Source organism: Pezoporus occidentalis, unplaced genomic scaffold (assembly GCF_034315485.1).
Source record: "Pezoporus occidentalis ecotype Australia unplaced genomic scaffold, CSIRO_AGI_Poc_V1 ctg279, whole genome shotgun sequence".
Taxonomy (NCBI): Eukaryota; Metazoa; Chordata; class Aves; order Psittaciformes; family Psittacidae; genus Pezoporus; species Pezoporus occidentalis.
This window is the reverse complement of record NW_026914708.1, coordinates 254,508-274,467: the sequence shown is the minus strand read 5'-3', so window position 1 is coordinate 274,467 and position 19,960 is coordinate 254,508. Positions and strand designations below refer to the sequence as shown.

The following is a 19,960-nucleotide window of genomic DNA, read 5'->3' as shown; positions in this document are numbered from 1 at the left end:
AGTTCACCTGAGTGAATGCATACCTACAATGAGGGGAGGCTGGGAGCACTGGGCTTTCTCAGCTTGGGGAAAAGATAGTGGACGCCTCACTGCCACCCGCTACTGCTCATGGGAGGCTGTACAGAAGAGAGAAGAGGCTGTTGGAGGCAGAGAGGGATGGGACAACAGACAATGAATGCAAATGCACAAGAAATCACTGTGAGATATACAGAAACGTTTTTCACCCTGGAAACAAAGACTGGGACACAGGTCTGCAGGAGCTGTGGGACCTCCAGCCTTGGAGACATGCAAATCACCATGATGTAGCTGGCTCTGCTCTGAGCAACTGGGTGTGCTAAAACCCTCCAGACATCCCTCCCGACCTAAATTATTGTGTAATTCTGTGTATCGACGTATCTGGCCAGTCACAGCATCTAAGGGCACTGAAATCCCTGCTCAGAGACTTCCAGTTTTCCCTGCCTTCTAAGGGGAGGTCCATCCAGATGGCTTGTGACTACTCGTGGTTGTAATCTCTCTCCCTGGTCAACTAATCCCTGTGATTGAGTAACAATAAAAAATAAATCCTAAATTGACAATTGCTCCCAATTCTTTTCCTTCCCAGCTGTGCCATGGAGAATGTGGGCTCTTAATTTTATAGTTAATTTTGAATCACTTTAATCTCTTCCCTTAACATAGTTCATCAGAGAAGTCAATTTCCCCCACGATTGCCTCTTGCTGATAAGAACAAGCTCAGGCTTCTCTCCCCGTTTCTCTTATTCCTATTTCAGACCAGATTAGGCTTGCTGAGCCCTGCCCTGTGCTCCTCATCCTCAGAGGTCTGGGGAAGGCTCACTGCCCCCTGGTGACCCCAGCACACCTCGCCAACAGAGCAGCCTCGTGTTCTCTTACGGTTCTAACCACAGTTACGCTTCAAAGCGATGTCCATGAGCAGTGGGGCCTGCCCCAGAACAGACTCACCCTCCACCAACACAGACCTCAACCTCCCCTCTGAAACCGGCCACGTGCTGGTGAAGCTGCAACCTGGGAACGTTGCTTCCCTGGAGGCTGATTCCACAAAAGAAAACACTTGTGTTCATTATACCGCCTAGTACCTTCTATGTTCTCAAATATACATCCTCAGCTTGCTTTTCACTTATTAAGCCAGAAAAGAGTAAATTATACACCCTACCCAAACCTGAACTCAGCCGTGTGGATGCTGCTCCTTGCTCTATGCATGGGGCACCCATTCAACCCTATTTCAAAGGCTTTACCTGAAATCTGAAGTCACTCGTGTAATTTTCTCAAGTACTTTTAAAGCTGTTCCTCCAACATTGTCATTATGTTAATCCGCTCCCACGTCTGAGCACTCCAGTGAAGTCAGAGATGATGGAATAAGCACTCTCCTGCAAATCATGTTAATCATCTGCTGCAGCGGTCCTACAGCACCTCAGCTCTTCATTCCTGCTCTCCAGGAACCTACTGGCCCAAGCATTTAATATTTAAAAAAATAGGGGAAAACCCCATTTTGTTTATCTTATTTTTTAAGGTGATCCTAAACCTCGCATGTGAATCCCCACATACCCCTGATGGTAACCCCATGGCCCCAAGCCTCCTGTTATTGAGTCAGAGCACCACTTCCATCCCATAATACTGCAAAACACACCCTTGCACTCCTGAGGCTCTGCTCCCCGTGCTCTCTGCTTCCCGGCCACCAGCACCACCTCCATCCATCCCTGCTTCAGCAACAGCCACGCTCTGAACTCCAGCAATCAGAGCAGGAAGCTTCCACTGAATGGAGTGGGGCCAGAGAAGGGCAGCGGAGCTGGTGCAGGGCCTGGAGCACAGGGGTGATGGGGAAGGGCTGAGGGACCTGGGGGGTTCAGTGTGGAGAAGAGAAGGCTCAGGGGGACCTGATGGCTCCCTACAAGTGCCTGAGAGGAGGATGGAGCCAGGAGGGGCTGGGCTCTGCTCCCAAGGAACAAGGGATGGGACAAGAGGAAACGGCCTCAAGCTGCCCCAGGGCAGGTTTAGATGGAGCTGAGGAACAATTCCTGCCCCAGAGGGTGCTCAGGCATTGGAACAGGCTGCCCAGGGCAGGGCTGCAGGCACCGTCCCTGCAAGTGTTCACACCCCGTGGAGATGAGGCCTCAGTGCCATGGGTAAGTGGTGGCCTTGGCAGGGCTGGGAACGGTTGGACTGGATGAGCTTGAAGGGCTTTTCCTGCCTGGTTGATTCCATGATTCTATGATTGTGTGACCACCGGGTGCCTCCACGGTGGGATGTCTTTTGCTGGCTGGGTGGCTCATGGCTCCAGCAGCACCAGTCCCTGAGGCAGGGCGATGGTCTTAAGGTGCGCAACAAAGGCAGCCGCTTGTTCTGCTTCACACCAATTTTCCTTAACTGAAGGCTGAGGCTGTTTCACTGCTGTGCTCAGAGCAACCTGTGAGTGAATGATGAGCACACACACGCACTTTGAGAAGCTCTTCTTGTTCCCTGTCACCTCACTACAAGTATTGTGACACTGCAGGAGCAGGAGACACAGCACCCCGCTGCTGAGCACCACCACTGTCACACTGTCTCCACCAAAGCCAACCCCAGCTCCATTTCTGGAGAGAGGGAAGGCACTCGAGTGGCACATCACTGAGCAAATGAATAGAACAATGATCCATCCAAAGCTACTGCATACCCAGACTGCCTCTGGCCCAGGAGATTCTGAACACAATATTGCTGCAGGCAGGAATGTTCTGGGTTGCTTGTTCTGTTCTCATGAACACCAAGCACCTGCTGGTTGCCACCATGCAAACACATGAAGGTGGCCTGATGGACATGTGGTGTGCTCCTCATGCTTTCATGTGCATGACTACACACCATACCATGGGGATGCAGCTGAAATCCTCCAGTCTCTTCCAAGACAAGAGACTGGTCTCTTCCAGTCTCTTCTTCCAAGAGAAGAGACTGGAGGATTTGGCAAGTTCAACCCACCAAAACTTGCCAAAATCCCAAGTTTTAACAGCCCATTTCAGCACTGTTACTGTGACCCCAGCAGATCCCAGTCATGCTTTAGCAGAGCAGTCCAGTTTGTCAGCACTTTGCAAGCATCAGCTGCAAATGCCAAGACCTACGGACTATGATCTGCAAGAAGACACAGATAACTGGGTCCAGAAGAGAGTTTACAAGCTCCTGACATGCAGTCCAGCAGGACTTCAGGGTGGAAAGATTGCGTCTTCCTCCCGCCTAAGGGTGCAGCTAAAGGCACATATGTAAAGACAACCTCCTCCCCCTTCTCTGATGGTGGATCCTGGGGACATGGGGCCACTCAGCAAGGTTTAGAAGCTCAGTAAACCAGGACACATTCACTGCTGTGTTGGCAAGCTCCAACACCACAGGATAACTTAGGTTTTGTATAATGAATTCTCACAATATGCTCCTGACACATCACGATCAGTAGCACCCATCCAACTGCTTCAATGACCAACAGTTCTTAAGAGCACCAAGCTTGACTGCAAACAGAGACCATGTTCCGCAGTCACCCCACATTTATCCCTCAAACGCAGAACCCCAGTGCCCAAAGCATATTCCTGAATCCAACCAGCAACCTCCTATGAATGTGTCCACATGTGCTGCTGGACCAAGACCAAGCACAGACCAGCAACATCACCCCTGTTTCATGACTGACTCCACATTGAGTTCAATCATCTCCCCAATGGCTGGCCTCCATGCTGAGGTGAGAACACTCAATTGCCACGTACCAGAACAGCCCTGGTGAACAGCCCTGCAGCCTGTACCACATCCAGTGCTGCTGTCAGGCTGGGCTGCCAGCTGCCTTCATGCCGTCCCTGCACAACAGCATCCTCCTCTGCCTTTCCAAGCAAGCTGTAACTCTGCATCTGCATCCAACACATGTTCTTCAGTTCCTGGAGCACACCAGAAATTCTCCAGAACATTTGCTCCCCCACTCAGACCTGAGCTTCAGCCTTCATTCACTGAGGCCTCATCTAGGCCTTATAATTTAGACTTGTAACTGAACTGACCAAAACAACCAGAAGAGTTTCCTTCCCATGACATTAAATTGACGCGTTTTGCTCCATCAGGAAAAGGAGATACTTCTCCCATGGAAATGAATCTCCTCAAAATCACGAGGCAAAGGTGCTGATGCTTACCTGTGAGAGGTGAAATTGTCGTAAGAGCCCACAGTATAATGTCGAAAGAGGCGCTTTGTTCTGTCTTCTCTGGTTTCTGCAAGAAAGAGGACATCACAAAGCTGAGAGTCAAAGGAACACTTCCCATGGTCTCTGCTTCCCTACATGTATACAGTCAGTGTCACCTTCATGCAAGCATTTATCAATAAACCATCATCTGTGTGCACACGTGTGTCAATGTGATCAGCCCCACACGTGCTGGGGTACAGTCCCACACGCACACAAACAGCTTCTGTGATACAAGATCTCTTCACCAAAACTACTAAACCACAGCGTGAAATTTCAATGAAGATTCCAAAGCAGAGCCAAAGAGGAGAATCGAGGCAAACACACGTTCCATGTCCCAAGGCAGTGGCAAGATTTCTTCCCATGCTCTGTTTGGCGACATCCACCTCATGAGCAAGTGGCCGCATGGTTCTGAGTTACCGGCTGGGCTTAAAGCACGACAATGCCTCAGCGCAGAGATGCGGCTCCCACGGAGGAGATGGCACCAGCCCTGACTGCCCTTCTCCTCCCCTGGTGGTCACCGCGCTCTCCACATGCACAGAGTTCTGAGGAAGAACCCAGAGAGGTTTCTTCTCTTCTCGTCTACTAACACTGGCACCATCCCTGACAGCAGACATGACAGGCCATACTTCTTGGACCACATCTCCCCTTTAGGGACAGCTCAGGAGTCCACCCGCCTGCCTCTCGGGTGTGAAAAAGCCCCAGACCCTGCTAGCCTGACCAGGGAACAAGAAGAGAGATGCAGAGCCCCCCAGTTGCTGGGTGCTGAGGGGACACAGCCTGACTCACAGCCTGTGAGGAGAGGAGAGATGCCACTGGAGACACCTGGAACGGGTCTGCACTAATGGCTCAAAGGGAGACATGGCAAAGGGATGCAACAGACACAAGCCAGACATTCCCTTAACACAGAAGGAATTTGCATCACACTACCTAACCCCCATCTACTGCCTGCCCCGGGATTTCTACTGCACATTCACCCTGCAGAAAGCAACTGGCTCCTCCAGTAACGTGACTTGAGCACACCACACTGAACCAGCTCACCATGGCTACAACAGGGTGATGGGACTCCGAGCAATCAGGGAACTCCACTCCTCTACTTTGCAACCAGTTTCTTTTGTAGGCCTGCGTGCTGCTCACTGCACAACTGGCTGCTGGTCTGCTTTACGTTTAATTTAACTTCGTGTTCAAGGCCAGCCTGGACTGGGCTTGGAGCAAGCTGCTCTAGTGGAAGGTGTCCCTGCCCATGGCAGGGGACTGGAGCTGGAGGAGCTTTAAGGTCCTTCAACCCAAATCACTCTGGGATTCTATGAATTCAGCAATTTAAGCATGCTAACTAGGGCAGATGGATAGAAGGAATGAAGAAAGGGAATAAATAAGAGGAAATAAAGAGCAAAGTATAGATGGGACTCACCGTTTTTCTTCAGTAGGGACACAAAGCGTTTGCACCCAAAGCAGTTACAGCACAAAATAAACATTTGTTTGACCTGCGCTGGAATTCAGAATGGCAACAGCCTGTGAAAGGGGCTGCAGGAGCAGAGGGGCAGGTTTTTACTGTTATTACAGCACCATTGATCCAATGAACTTTGTTCTAAGCTCAGGACAGGGTGCACTGTCAATCCATCCATCCTGGTCTCATGACTCTATCAATCCATCACTGCCGGCAGAGGAAAATGCTTCCACAGCAGCCACAACATCAGGATCCTGCCTGGGGCCTGACAAGAGCGCTACAGACAGCAGCAGCAGCAGCATCACGTCACCGCACTGACACTCTGTCCTGCCCCCGTGACATGCACTCCCTGTCCCCTGCTGCCAGGCACTGCTGCCAGAGATCGAGCTGTGGCCTCCTGATCCCAAAGGTGCCTCTGCATGGGGAGCAAGGTCCATACTTCAGCACAGATGTCCTGCTCTGGGGACCCTCACCCTTAGCATGCATCTCCAGTTCACTTGCAAAACATACTGACTGTGGGCAAAGCTGGCTGGAGAGGGACTTCGGAGAAGCGCCTGTAGGGACAGGCCAAAGGGAATGGCTTTAACCTGCCAGAGGGGAGACTGAGATGAGCTCTTAGGCAGAAGCTCTTCCATGTGAGGGTGCTGAGGCGCTGGCACAGGGTGCCCAGAGAAGCTGTGGCTGCCCCATCCCTGGCAGTGTTCAAGGCCAGGCTGGACACAGGGGCTTGGAGCAAGCTGCTCTAGTGGAAGGGGTCCCTGCCCGTGGCAGGGGTTGGAAGTGGGTGAGCTTTAAGGTTCCTCCCAACCCAAACCAGCCTGGGGTTCTGTGATTTTATGAAGGTTGAAAGAACAATTAACTTCACCCAAGTTCACAAATAAGACCACCAAAGTGTTTGCACCATTGAAAACAGCCTTGCTCCCCCCCCAATTCTTGTTTCCCCATTTGCTTCCCTTATGCATGTGCTTGTGGGAATTTTTAGCCTCTTCCCTTCTTTCTCAGAAGAGCTGAAGGAGAGCCCTGGGGTGGTGGCACTTGCTCCCCACAGAGTAACACCCTGCACTTATGGTCCTGGCCCCCTTCCTAAGGCCTTGGTCTCCAGTGTGGGGCACACAACACAACCCGCAGGTGTGCAGGAAGGAACGCCTTTGGTACCCCCTTAGTAAAATCTGAGAATCCTTGTAAATGGTGTTTAATTCCAGCTGTATCTCACCATTTTTTAGCTTCTATTTTTGCATATGCTTTGCAGTGCACATCGTACATTAGCAGAGCAGCACAGCTACATCATTCATAAGTATATATGCATGTACGGGGGAGGGTGTGTGCTCAAAAAGATTGTTTTACCAAGTGGTAGGTGATGCAAACAGTGAGACCCCAACACACGGGACATGCAGCATCACAGAGGTTACTGCGGGTGCTCTGGTGATCCCCCCAGAAGCAGCGAGTGTGCAGCAAGGACAAAGTGTGGTGCAGCCCAGCCCGCACTGTGCTGCGGCTCGGGAGCGTGGAGGAGATGTCACCGAGTGGGGAGCAGCCCCCGGTGACACAGGGTGTGATTCCAGCCTCGCCGCGGTGCATCACCGGATGCATTTACCTAATCCAGAGAGAGACTTCCTGCAGCCTGGTGGTGCAAGGGGGGCTGATGGCTTCCCAGGAATCTTCCGATTAGGTGGCCGTCCACCGAGCCCCGGCCCTGCGGTCCTGGGAAGAACTGTCTCAAAGAACCAAGGAATTAATCTTACTGGCAAAACAACACCTTATGCCAAGAAACAGGGATGTCAGGGAGTGATAAGCACAGCAACCTGCTGCAAAGAGCTAAAGGACAGAACCTGTTCACCTTGGTCATCCCAGGCAGCTTCTCACCTTGCTTACCCTCCTTCTGGAGGCAGGGGCTCCTCAGCTCTGAGCTGGGGGTACCGGACCCTGCCCACAGCAGCACGGCCGTAAGGAGAAGGAGGCACCATGTGCTCTCACAGGGACTGATGTGCTGCTGGAGAAGCACATGCATCACACACCGGCTCCTTCCCCACTGCTGCGAGAGCGCCCAGACAATGGCAGCACAGAGCAACCTGCTCCAGCTCTGCCAGCACGCCATGAGCACGGCAGGGACCCCCCGGTGCTAACCACCGGGGAATGTGACACGACACCAGAGGCCTAAAGAACTCCTAAAACATCAAGATGAACCTTGCTTGTTGTGCCTGTGAACAAGTTGGCACTCACAACGTTCCCAACCGGCCCCACGTGACTGCTTCGGTCCCTTCTCCTCCCTCTTCTCTGCCCTACTCTGCCTCCTACTCCCTGCCTCCCTCCACGCATGCGCTGACACTTGCACCTCATCTGCACACACCTCTATTGATCTCAGCAGAATGGTAATTTGGTGACAGGAGCTGGATTTATGGGCTGCCCACAGCCCAAAGGCTCGTTCTCTTCCCAACCCCTAAATATAGCTGCTGCCGAGCGCATGTTTAATGGAGCCGTCACAAAGGCACCAGGGAATGAGGCTGATGGATGGAGACGAGCGAATCACTTGGAGATAGGTGTGGAGAGGGAGGCTCTATATTAAGAGAAGAGGAAGCAAGAGGACACCAGGGCAGGCCGGTGGGACAGGCACAAGCAGGAAAACAGGAACAGGGAATACAGAATGCCAGAAAACGACAGCATGGACACCAGGAGTAGGTGGTTGGTGCAGGCTGGTGTCAAGCTGCTCTGTACCCTGCCTGCAAAGTGCTTTTGCAAGAGGCAATTCTTTCTAGTAAGGCTGCCTAATATATTAGATGAAAACACAGGGTATCACATCCCAGGGCTGGCCAAGAACACGCTGGATGTGCCAGAGAGAAGGTTCTGGGAGAGAGGCAGCTCCCACAGTGACCAGAGCACGCTGCTGAGCCCGAGCACTGTGACAGGAAGCTCTGGTGCCATTCCCAGGCACCCTCCAGCACTGGGATTGCCTCACCCCATCCCATCCTCTCTTCTCTCAGGCACCAATACAGGGTTGCAAACAGAAACAAATAACTCTTCGGTGCTCACAGCCCAGAAAGCAACCGTATCCTGGGCTGCATCCAAAGGAGCATGACCAGCAGGTCGAAGGAGGTGATCCTGCCCCTCTACTCTGCTCTCATGAGACCTCACCTGGAGCACTGTGTGCAGTTCTGGTGTCCTCAGCATAAAAAGGACATGGAACTGCTGGAACAAGTCCAGAGGAGGCCACGAGGATTTTCAGGGGACTGGAGGGGACTCTCATACGAAGACAGGCTGAGGAAGTTGGGGCTGTTGAGCCTGGAGAAGAGAAGGCTGCGTGGAGACCTCAGAGAAGCCTTCCAGTATCTGAAGTGGGGCTATAGGGATGCTGGGGAGGGACTATTCATTAGGGACTGTAGTGACAGGACAAGGGGTAACGGGTTAAAACTTAAACAGGGGAAGTTTAGATTGGATAGAAGGAAGAAGTTCTTTCCTGTGAGGGTGGTGATGCACTGGAATGGGCTGCCCAGGGAGGTTGTGAATGCTCCATCCCTGGCAGTGTTCAAGGACAGGTTGGATGAAGCCTTGGGTGAGATGGTTTAGCGTGAGGTGTCCCTGCCCATGGCAGGGGGGGTGGAACTGGATGATCTTAAGGTCCTTTCCAACCCTAACTATTCTATGATTCTATGATTCTAACTGATCTCTAATCATCTGATGCAGCACCAGAGACATCATGATCATCCAAGAACTGCATCAAACCACCTGAGAGTCCAGGCCACAGCAAACCACAGAGCCATCAGGCAGATAAGGAACTGAGGAAGGGAGGTACCAGTCAGACTCTGTGCTAGTCAAGAAAGAGGACTGAACATAGATTCTCTCTTTTCAGTTGAAATGCCAACTAAAAGCAGTAACATGCAAATCAGTGGAAACATGGTCCCAACACAAGAGGGATGTGGAGCAAGTCCAGAGGAGGCCACCAAGATGCTCCCTGCGAACAAGTTCTTCCCTGTGAGGGTGGTGAGGTGCTCAGGCTGCCCAGAGCTGTGGCTGCCCCATCCCTGGATGCAACATCTCCCTTTTACATCACTGAATTTACACCAAAACCCTCTATGCCAAATGCTCAACCAACCACCTCCACACCTACCAACTGCATCATGCTACTGGGACAAAAGCCCTTCACAGTCACACTTAAGCTTCCCAGCCCTGCCCTGTGCAGACTGAACCGACGTCCCCATGTCTTCCAGAACAAGGCACCTACAGAAACCCTTCCCGCAGCCGATCCTGCTCACTGAAGCACACCCAGTGCTGACTCACATCAACAGGCTGAACCCTCCGACCCCTTTGTCTGCACATGGACACAGCTGCAACCCCCCTGTGAATGTCACATTTGCCCTCAATGTGAGGATGACACCACAGAGAGGAACAGCCACGCCACACACTGCGTGTTTCTAGTAGAGTCAGGGCTAAAGAGTCAAAAGGATCACACTGAAGATGTGACCATGGCTAAGCCTGTGAACATTCAGTGCCCATGACCCTCAGGGCAGGCAGCACTGAAGTTCTGTCTGTGAGCTGGATCTTAACCAATGCTTGTAATGTCCTTTCTGCAGTTAGAGTACATGGACGTAGACACAGGTAAAGGTATCTGAGGGTGTTATACCTCACAAATTAAGTGTGCCTGGCCATCAGGGTAAGTGAACAAATAGCAATGCCTCTGGACTATGCTCTTTTGCCCACAGCATTGAACTTTCTTAGGTCTTGACCTAAAGGCTTATCTCAATTAGACCTTCAAGTGGCAGTCAGGACCATCAGAGTCAAAGTAAGGTCCACAATGGTAACTGAAGCTCTTGCTTGAATTCTGGTACTAGCTCTATTTTTGGAGGTTTAGCAGGAGTAGGAAGGCCAGACGGCCGTCGCAGGGTTATTATAACAGGGTTATATTATTATATTGTAGCAGGGTTATTATAACATAACCTTACTGATGGACAGGGTCACTTTGACAGAAGCTGTAGGGTGTCAGACATCCAAGAGCACATAGGTTCATACTGCTCACGGTGTGCAAAAATGCAAGAAGCCTGACATCCTGCTAAAGAGACCCTGCAATGATCTTCAGTAGGCACACAGAGCATGGAAAGCATCTTCCAATGCAGGAATCACGCCTCTGCAAAACGCTGCTCTTTGAGGAGTGCTGTCCCCATGCCAGCCAAGAGAGGGCATCACAAAGAGGGGAAGCTGGCAAGTCCGATCTGCTCCCCTGCAGAAGCTCATTGCCAAGCCAGAAAACCCAACTGCACAATCAACCTGGAACTTGGTGCCAGCTACAGAGAATGGAGATTCTGGAGATAGAGGCACCCACTGGATGGTGACACTGCAAGCAGTTTAGGAATTACATCACAGCAAGGCTGGGTAGCATCATTTGAGCTTCTGTCTGCTGATCCTCCAACTCACACTCCTGCTGCAGAAGGAGAATTGGGACTGGCATCAAAGACTGCATGCTCTCATTCTCCACACTGACTTAAAAGACTTCCCAGGTCCCAGGAAGGGTCTGGAGTTGGACCTTTCAGGAGAATCAATCATAAAATCTGTCACAGAGTAGTCTGGATCAGAAGGGACCTTCAAAACTCATCTTGTCCAACCTCTCTGCAATGAGCAGGGACATCTTCCACTAGGATCAGGAGGATGGTTTCAGGGCTGGAAAAGGCTTCATTTTTTCCCCTCAGGAACAGGAGTATCAGGGTCATTGTTCTACTAAACCTCAGGAACACAACCTCCATGGACTGGCCTAACGTCCTTTTGGAGCCTTTAACCTGCACTGACTGCAGCAAGACCCACAGCTGCGTGCTGGTGTGGACAGAGTTCATTCTGTGTCTGAACCTGGCTGCCTGACTTCACTGACCACCCCTTAATTCTCATGTTTAGACCAACAACCACTCCATCTCTCCAGATGGTCTCGGATCCCCACTGTATTCTCCTGAATCTCCCCATGCTTGCCTCTTCTTTTGATTCAGTTTCTCCCCACCTGGGAAGTCCGGTGGCCACCACTGGCAATCTGCTGCAGAACCTGCCTGCTTGTTTCCACCCTTTGCTTTTCATCATTCAACCAGTTATTTTCTAAAAGCAGACTTGGAGAAAGCCTCCCAGCAGCATACTGAGAGCCCTGGTAGGCTGCATCAATCCTTCACCAGGGCTTACTGACTACTTCAAAGACTTGTAGGACATCTAGTGGGCTTCCCCCTAAAAAGGTTTTAAATGAGGGACAGTCAATAAAATACTGCTTAATCCTGGTTTACACTGATTTGCAAGATGCAGAAGAACAAAACCCCAGACCTACTGGTCTTTCTATCCTGACTGTGGTGCTGCTCTGTTATGAGAATGAGAAATAATGCAGCTGACGCTGAGCTCTAAGCAAGAGTGAATGTGATGCTTCAAGGTAGCCTTGGCTGCAGTGATCATGAGAGGGTAGAGTCTGAGACCCTTAGGGCAGTGAAAAGGGCACACAGCAAACTCATTGCCCTGGACTTCAAAAGAAAGTCTTGGCCTCTTCAGGAACCTGCTCAGTAAGGTTCCATGGGATATAGCCCTAGAGGGCAGGGGGGCCTAAGACTCTTGGTTGATATTCAAGGATCACCAGCTGCAAGCTCAGGAGAGTTGCATCCCAACCAGAAGGAAGTGCAGCAGGAGGGCCAGGAGACCTCCTTGGATGGATGAGGAGCTCCTGAGGAAGCTTAGAGGGAAAAAAGAGGCTTATAAAAGGCGGAAGCAAGGACAGGTGGCCTGGGAATAATACAGGGATGTTGTCTGGGAAGCTAGGGACCAGGTTAGGAGAGCTAAGGCCCAGTCAGGATTGAACTTGGCTAGGGATGTGAAAGGTAACAGGAAGGGATCCTATAGGTACATTGCAAATAAAAGACAGACTAGGGGCAACGTGGGCCCTCAGGAAGCTCTCGGCAGAACTGGCTACCCGGGATTTGGAGAAGGCTGAGGTTCTGAATGACTTCTTTGCCTCAGTCTTCACTGGCAAAGGCTCTGACCACACCACACAAGTCTTGGAAGGCAGATGCAGGGACTGTGAGAATGAAGACCTTGAGCCCACTGTAGGAGAGGAACTGGTTCGAGACCATCTTAAGAACCTGAACGTGCACACAAGTCCATGGCACCTGATGAAATCCATCTGCGGGTCCTGAAGGAGCTGGCGAATGAAGTTGCTAAGCCACGGTCAATCATATTTGAGAAATCCTGGCAGTCAGGTGAAGTTCCCATGACTGGAAAAAAGGAAATATAACCCCATTTTCAAGAAGGGGAAAATGGATGACCTGGGGAATTACAGACCAGTCAGAAACATCAATCTGATGGATGGGCCACTCGGTGGATAAAGAACTGGCTGGATGGCCGCACACAAAGAGTTGTGGTCAATGGCTCAATGTCCGGCTGGAGACCAGTAACGAATGGTGTCCCTCAGGGATCGGGGTTGGGACCGGTCTTGTTCAACATCTTTGTCGCTGACATGGACAGTGGGATTGAGCGCGCCCTCAGCAAGTTTGCCGATGACACCGAGCTGTGTGGTTGGGTTGATACCCTGGAGGGAAGGAATGCCATCCAGAGGGACCTCGACACGCTTGTGAGGTGGGCTGATGCCAACCTCATGAAGTTTAACCATGCCAAGGGCAAGGTCCTACAGCTGGGTCGGAGCAATCCCAGGCACAGCTACAGGTTTGGCAGAGAAGAGATTCAGAGCAGCCCAAGGAGAAGGACTTGGGGGTGCTGGTCGATGAGAAAATGAACATGAGCCGGCTTCAGTGTGCGCTTGCAGCCCAGAAAGCAACCGTATCCTGGGCTGCATCAAGGGGAGAGTGACCAGCAGGTCGAAGGAGGTGATCCTGCCCCTCTGCTCTGCTCTTGTGAGACCCCAGGTGCAGCATTGTGTGCAGTTCTGGTGTCCTCAACATAAGAATGACATGGAGCTGCTGGACCAAGTCCAGAGGAGGCCACAAAGATGATCAGGGACTGGAGCACCTCCTGTATGAAGACAGGCTGAGAACACCGGGGCTGTTGAGCCTGGAGAAGGCTGTGTGGAGACCTCAGAGCAGCTTCCAGTGTTTGAAGGGGACTACAAGGATGCTGGAGAGGGGCTCTTTGTTAGGGACTGTAGCGATAGGACAAGGGGTGATGGGTTCAGACTGAAAGAGGGGAAGTTCAGGCTGGAGATAATGAACAAGTTATTTAGTGTGAGGGTGCTGAGGCGCTGGCACAGGGTGCCCAGAGAAGCTGTGGCTGCCCCATCCCTGGCAGTGTTCAAGGCCAGGTTGGACACAGGGGCTTGGAGCAAGCTGCTCTACTGGAAGGTGTCCCTGCTCATGGCAGGGAGTTGGAACTGGATGAGCTTTAAGGTCCCTTCCCACACAAACCAGCTTGTGGTTCTATGATTCTAAGGTATCAGCAGCTAATAATGATACAGTTGCTTAAAATCAGGCAGAAATTCTAACACATCATCTGAGCTAACAGCAGAGTGCCAGAAATTAATAAAATCTAAGTCGGCCTACAACAAAAGTGATGAGTAGACAGTGACCAGAGCACCCTGCAGAGCAGCAGGAGAGCAGCAGGAAATGTACAGAGCTGAACAGTGATAAAAAGGACAGAATTCTGTAATGAATTCTGGAGCAGGGCCCAGCCTGAGTCCCCATGTGCAGCCAGTACCTGGCCGACACCAGAGACACAGAATCCAGAATCAATGCTCCTCCCAGAAGTAGCAGTGCAGATCTTTGCTCAGGAGCCTCTTGTCCATTGTGCTCTGTAATGTCAGTAGAACTACTCTGCTGAGTCTAAATTCCTTCTGCAGGAGGCCAAATAGCCACAATGTGGTTGAGGTTTAAAACTCAGTAATGCCTCAGACCTTTTGATTCAGGTACAGACCTAAACAAATCAGGAGAAACCACTTTAACCAACTGTGGGTTGTTTTTTTTTTACTTTAAATTCCCTTGCATCCTGAAGTTCGAACATCAGCCTAAAAGCGCTTTAACACAGCTACATCACACCTTGGAGACACAATGCAAGGAAGATAAATGGGTTACAAGTGCCAAGGCATTGCTAAGAGGTTCCTATGTAATAACATGGGAATCTTGGCACTTTGTACTGTCCTGCTTGACCTTAGCACTCTTATACCCATGACTTCAAGGAATATGGACCTTCAGTTCATGCCCAGAACATCTGTAGTAACCAAACGTGACCACTAAGCAACAAAACCATACTTGCATCATGAGTAGTTCAGTGGTCAAATCAGCAGGAAGTGTTGTTATTGGAAATATTAAGGAAAAGTGAAACCAGTGTCAAAACTTTGAAGTTCCCACTCTCTGAAGGGCAAAAATCAGCAAATCTACCAGCTGTCAGCTGTAAAACCTCAGCAGCACCTTGGGATATTCACACACCAACCTCTACTCCTGATCACAAGAGGAAGCTGCCGGCGGAGCCACAGACGAACTGAGACAGAAGGAAGGTTCAGAGAAACAAGGGATGAAGTGAAAGGCAGCACAGCATGGAGGAAGCCAACACCAGCAGCAGTGGAATGGATCAGACAGGATGAGACTTGAAGGGAAGCAAATGAGAGAGAAACCGAGAGGAGTTTAAAATGCTGGCGCAGAGCAGGAAGGGACTGGCTCCCACCTCCTGCATGACAAGAGGGAAAAGCAGCTCTGCTTGGAAGCCTGCAGGGTCACCAGGCCTGGGGAAGATGGGAGGTTACGGGAGCCCATGGACATGGATTCCACGAGCACGCTTTTCCAGCAGCAGCCGGTTGGCTGTGCCAGCCAACACTCCATCACCTACAGCTCTATGGTTATCCGCTCTTCAGCGCTCTTGCACAGGCTCCCATGTGTTCGTGTGCTGCATGTGGAACTCCAGTGGGACAGCAGCTCCCAGCTCAGGAACATCAACATTCACTTTCCAGCTACAGATGAGGAAACGCTCATGTCCCATCCCGTCAGGGAACTGCCACCTTCTGAGTGTCCAAATGGGAAGACTCATCTCTCTTCAGCCAGGAGACTGTGGTAAAAGCAGGCACATCTGGCTGTTAAGCAGGAAGTTATTTTAGGCTTGGCTCTACTCTTACCACCCTCTTCATGCAGAAGTAAACAGCTATAAGGATAATACCGGAGACTGTACCACAGGCTTTGATAACAGCCAAGGTGAATAACAACCACCAGCCTCACTTTGTGCACAGAGCCAGCCATCCTAGTGCAGAAGGCCATCAGGACATCTAGTCTAGGTCATGCTTTGCCTAGAAAGGTTGGCCCAGATGACCCTTGAGGTCCCTTCCAACCTGGAATTTGATTCTGTGATGATTCAGGCAATGCCAGCCACAATTTGTCCATGGTAAATTCATTCTGGTCATGCCATGCTTTGCTCCTCCGATTCCCTTGCTCCTCTTGCCCCAAGCTTTCATCAGGCTGCTGGTCTACCTGGGTGAAGTCAGATGCATGCTGGCTGGTCACACACCATGACTTGGTGGCCAGCAGGCCAAGAAGGCTTCCAGCACAGCTCATGCTGATGTCTCTCTCCAGGACCATTAAGTGCACAGACTAAAGGAGGGGACTGAACTCAAGGCAGAAGGCGAGATGCAGAGTCCCAGCAGGACTTTCACAGCACTTGTGCTGCTCCCAGTGTGAGCTGTCCCTGAGTATCCTCTGAGAGATGCCCCCAGTTGTCACCAAGCACACACAGGCACTTGTCACGCAGCACCAAGGTACAGCTCCGTGCTCCTCTGCCACTGCTTCCTGTCCATCTTCTAACTGATCGCTCTGCACCACCACATGGAAGAGCTGGAAGAGCAAAGGAGGGACCTTCCTCCCTGCAGGGGCTCTCAGGGCAGCACTCCAGCTCCTGAGGCTTACGCCGCTTTGCCTCCCAACCTGCTGCTCCCAGGCAGATGCCTCCCTGGGAGCTCCTTCCCTCTGTAGGGATTCTCAAAGACCTGCTCAGCAAAGCCACAGTGTTGGGACTGTAGCGACAGGGACAAGGGTTTGGGTTCAAACTCAAACAGGGAAAATTCAGGCTGGATATAAGGAATAAGGTCTTCGCTGTGAGGGTGCTGAGACGCTGGCACAGGGTGCCCAGAGAAGCTGTGGCTGCCCCATCCCTGGCAGTGCTCAAGGCCAGGTTGGACACAGGGGCTTGGAGCAAGCTGCTCCAGTGGAAGGGGTCCCTGCCCGTGGCAGGGGTTAGAGCTGGAGCAGCTTTAAGGTCCCTTCCAACCCCATCCCCTGGTGCTCACTGCTCAGCCAGGGCTGCTCCCTTCCACCCTGGGAAGTTCAGCCCACTGAATTCTCCATTTCCTGCTGCCTGTTTGCCACGTCCTGGTGTGGGCTTTCTCCAAAAACCAAAGGTATTTGTCAAAAGCAACGATTGCCAAGTCACAACAAGGCACAGGGGTGCTACATGGAACTTACTATATCCAATGAGACCCAACCCACACACGGCCACTGGAGACACCAACAGCACCTCAGCTGCAGGACAACTCCATGCCATTGCTCTACACACCATCCAGTCTCTCTGTGGATGAGGCTGCAACCCCTGTTACTTCACCACCACCCCAATCTGGCTTTAGGATCGAGTTCTCCAGAGGAGGATCATGGGCAGTTGAGGCAGACTCCATAATGTACCAAAAAAACAAAAGAGAAGGTGGAACAGACAACTCATCCCTCCACATGCAGGACACACAGACAATGAATTAAGAAATGGGTAGCATAACAAAACAAGCTGACCTCCCCAATGGCTGGTGCAGAGCTCCAGGAGGGAGACGATCAATTCCCTGCAGGAAATCAGAGCTGTATTTCATTAAAGCACCAAAATCCTCCTCCTCCTCTGCACCCTATGCATTGCATCACCTGAGGGTGCCATCAGAGACGAGTGAAGAACAACAGTGCCCTCTACCAAATGAAACAGCCAACGACTCCTGCAGCCTCCCTCCCGAGCCCAGGCAGCCAGGACAGGAACAGCCCCGTTCTCCATAGGAACCTTGGCTTAGGCTGGGCTCCGGGTGACATGGCCCAGGTTCAGACCCCTGGGGCCAAGCATGACCACCAGCACCTCATCCTCCTTGGTGGCGATGTGTTGGTGCCTCCGATGCACCAGGCTGGAAACTACCTCTGGCTGCTGCACAACACAGGCATGAATGAGCCAAACAGTGGTGCTAGTAATCCTCTTTTAATCCCATTGTTATCCAGTCTGCCCTTCCAGTACCCATTCTGACGACTAAAACAGACAATGAGGGGACAGGCCCAGCCAGAAAGATGCTCTCACTATTACACTTGTAAATAATTTGAGGTACTCAACAACTGCCATTTCAATTTCAAAACATTTATTACACAGAAAAGTAATTTTTTGATCTAAAGATGCTTCAAGCTTCTAATTGTTTCTTCAGAAAGGCTTTCTGCAACGGAAAGAAGTGGTAACACTTCCACCACCTCCACTGCTACCCACAGGTAGAATCCCACAATGGTTTGGGTTGAAGCTCATCCAGCTCCAACCCCTGCCACGGGCAGGGACCCCTTCCACTGGAGCAGCTTGCTCCAAGCCCCTGTGTCCAACCTGGCCTTGAACACTGCCAGGGATGGGGCAGCCACAGCTTCTCTGGGCACCCTGTGCCAGCGCCTCAGCACCCTCACAGGGAAGAGCTTCTGCCTAAGAGCTCATCTCAGTCTCCCCTCTGGCAGGTTAAAGCCATTCCCCTTGGCCTGTCCCTACAGGCCCTTGTCCCAAGCCCCTCTCCAGCTTTCCTGCAGCCCCTTCAGGCACTGGAGCTGCTCTCAGGTCTCCCCTTCAGGAGCCTTCTCCAGGCTAACCCAGCCCAGCTCTCTCAGCCTGGCTCCAGAGCAGAGCTGCTCCAACCCAGGTACCGAGCAGGTAACTAAATACATCCCTGGCACACCAGGAGGGTTTATTCCACTCTTAAAATTATTTGTCTTTTCTCAGAAAAAGAGGAAATGTCAAAGCTGGGCCCGCTGGGACTTTGGTAATGTGGTTTCATGTATTAGCAATTTAAACGCTGTGATGATGGCAAACAACTGGAAATGCTGCCACAAATATATGGGCAGACAAGGAGCAGTAAAGGAGAAGTCTCTCCCAGACAAAACAGGCAGTTCCCTGGAGACCACTGACTCCCACATCCTCCACAGGCATCAACGTATGATATAAAGGAAAAGCTCTGACAAAGAAGGTTCTCAACCCATGGTCATTGCACACCCAGAAACAGCTCTAGGTCTTGGTCAGCCCCAGCATCCCACAACATGTTCTCCACAGCCAGTGCTGGTGCCTTCCCAGGCTATGTCCCTGCATCTCCCTGTGCCGAGGACCTTCCGCTCCTTCCAGAATCCCAGTCCTGCAGAGCAACCCCTCAGCCCCGTATCCACCTGAACCCAGCACTGCCAGAGCTGCCAGGTTCCAGGAGGCAGCTGAACATCCCAGGAAACCCCAGACCCCTGTGTCTGCAAGTGCTCTCATCCCAGCAGCTCCAACAGCCTCAGAGCTTCCCGACACCTCCTCTCCACAAAAGGCAGATCTGCACGTGGAAGCAGACACCACCACAGAGCGCTTCCCAGAGGAGACACTACAGCATCTGCAAACAGACACAGCTTGAGAGAGGTGAAGAGCAACAAGGTGACACCCAGCAGGAGGTGATACCCAGAAGCCGTGGATCTCCACCAGGGCCAGGCTGCAGGCTCGCAGTGCATGGGAGCATATGCTCCGCTCTCACACCTTCCTCACTCCACGGCCAAGGGGCTGTGACAAAAGGGCTGCTCAGCACCCATGTCAGAGTGTTTGGTATGTTCTGCTCCACACCCACACTTGCCCTTTAGTTTCTGGGTGTCTCTTCCCGGGAGATGAGCGAGCAGGTGAGGCCTGTTCCACCCCTGATCCATGTGGGAGACAGGCAGGATTCACCTTAGTAGTGAATTCTGAAAAACACAGGTGAGTGAAGATCAGGGGAGGGACAATGGTTCAGGACAAAATGAGCCCAAACTGCATGCCGGCACTACCATAAGACTGCCACAAGACTGCCACATTCCAACGTGTAGTAAGTAAATGCACATTTTACAGTGCCTGCAACCTATCCTAAAGAGCTATTTTGTCTTAACTACAGCTACCAAATGTCCCTTTGCAATCTTAAACAAAGCTGCAGGTCCTGCTCCCAATAACTCCCTGGACCAGCCTCAGACTACTCTGTAATTAATCCAAAGCACGAATGAGCCATGTTCAAAGCAGCCATTCCAGTGCCTGCTTCAGCAGAACCTTGTCCAACAACTGGCAAACTAGGTCCTGAAGAATTAGTACTCATATTCCATTTGATATAGTGTAAATACTCCCTAATTACATTACTGAGATT

General features: G+C 51.5%; 1 protein-coding gene across 9 annotated transcripts in view; it reads right to left on the bottom strand.

The window, feature by feature from the left end:
- The window catches only part of SHANK3 (SH3 and multiple ankyrin repeat domains 3), a 329,535-nt gene that overhangs the window by 109,122 nt on the left and 200,453 nt on the right, over positions 1 to 19,960 (bottom strand). For all 9 annotated transcript variants that reach the window (XM_062625226.1, XM_062625229.1, XM_062625228.1 and 6 more), the window contains one exon: positions 4,140 to 4,215. In XM_062625226.1, the coding sequence (XP_062481210.1) occupies positions 4,140 to 4,215 (76 nt within the window). The remainder of the gene's footprint in view (positions 1 to 4,139; positions 4,216 to 19,960) is intronic.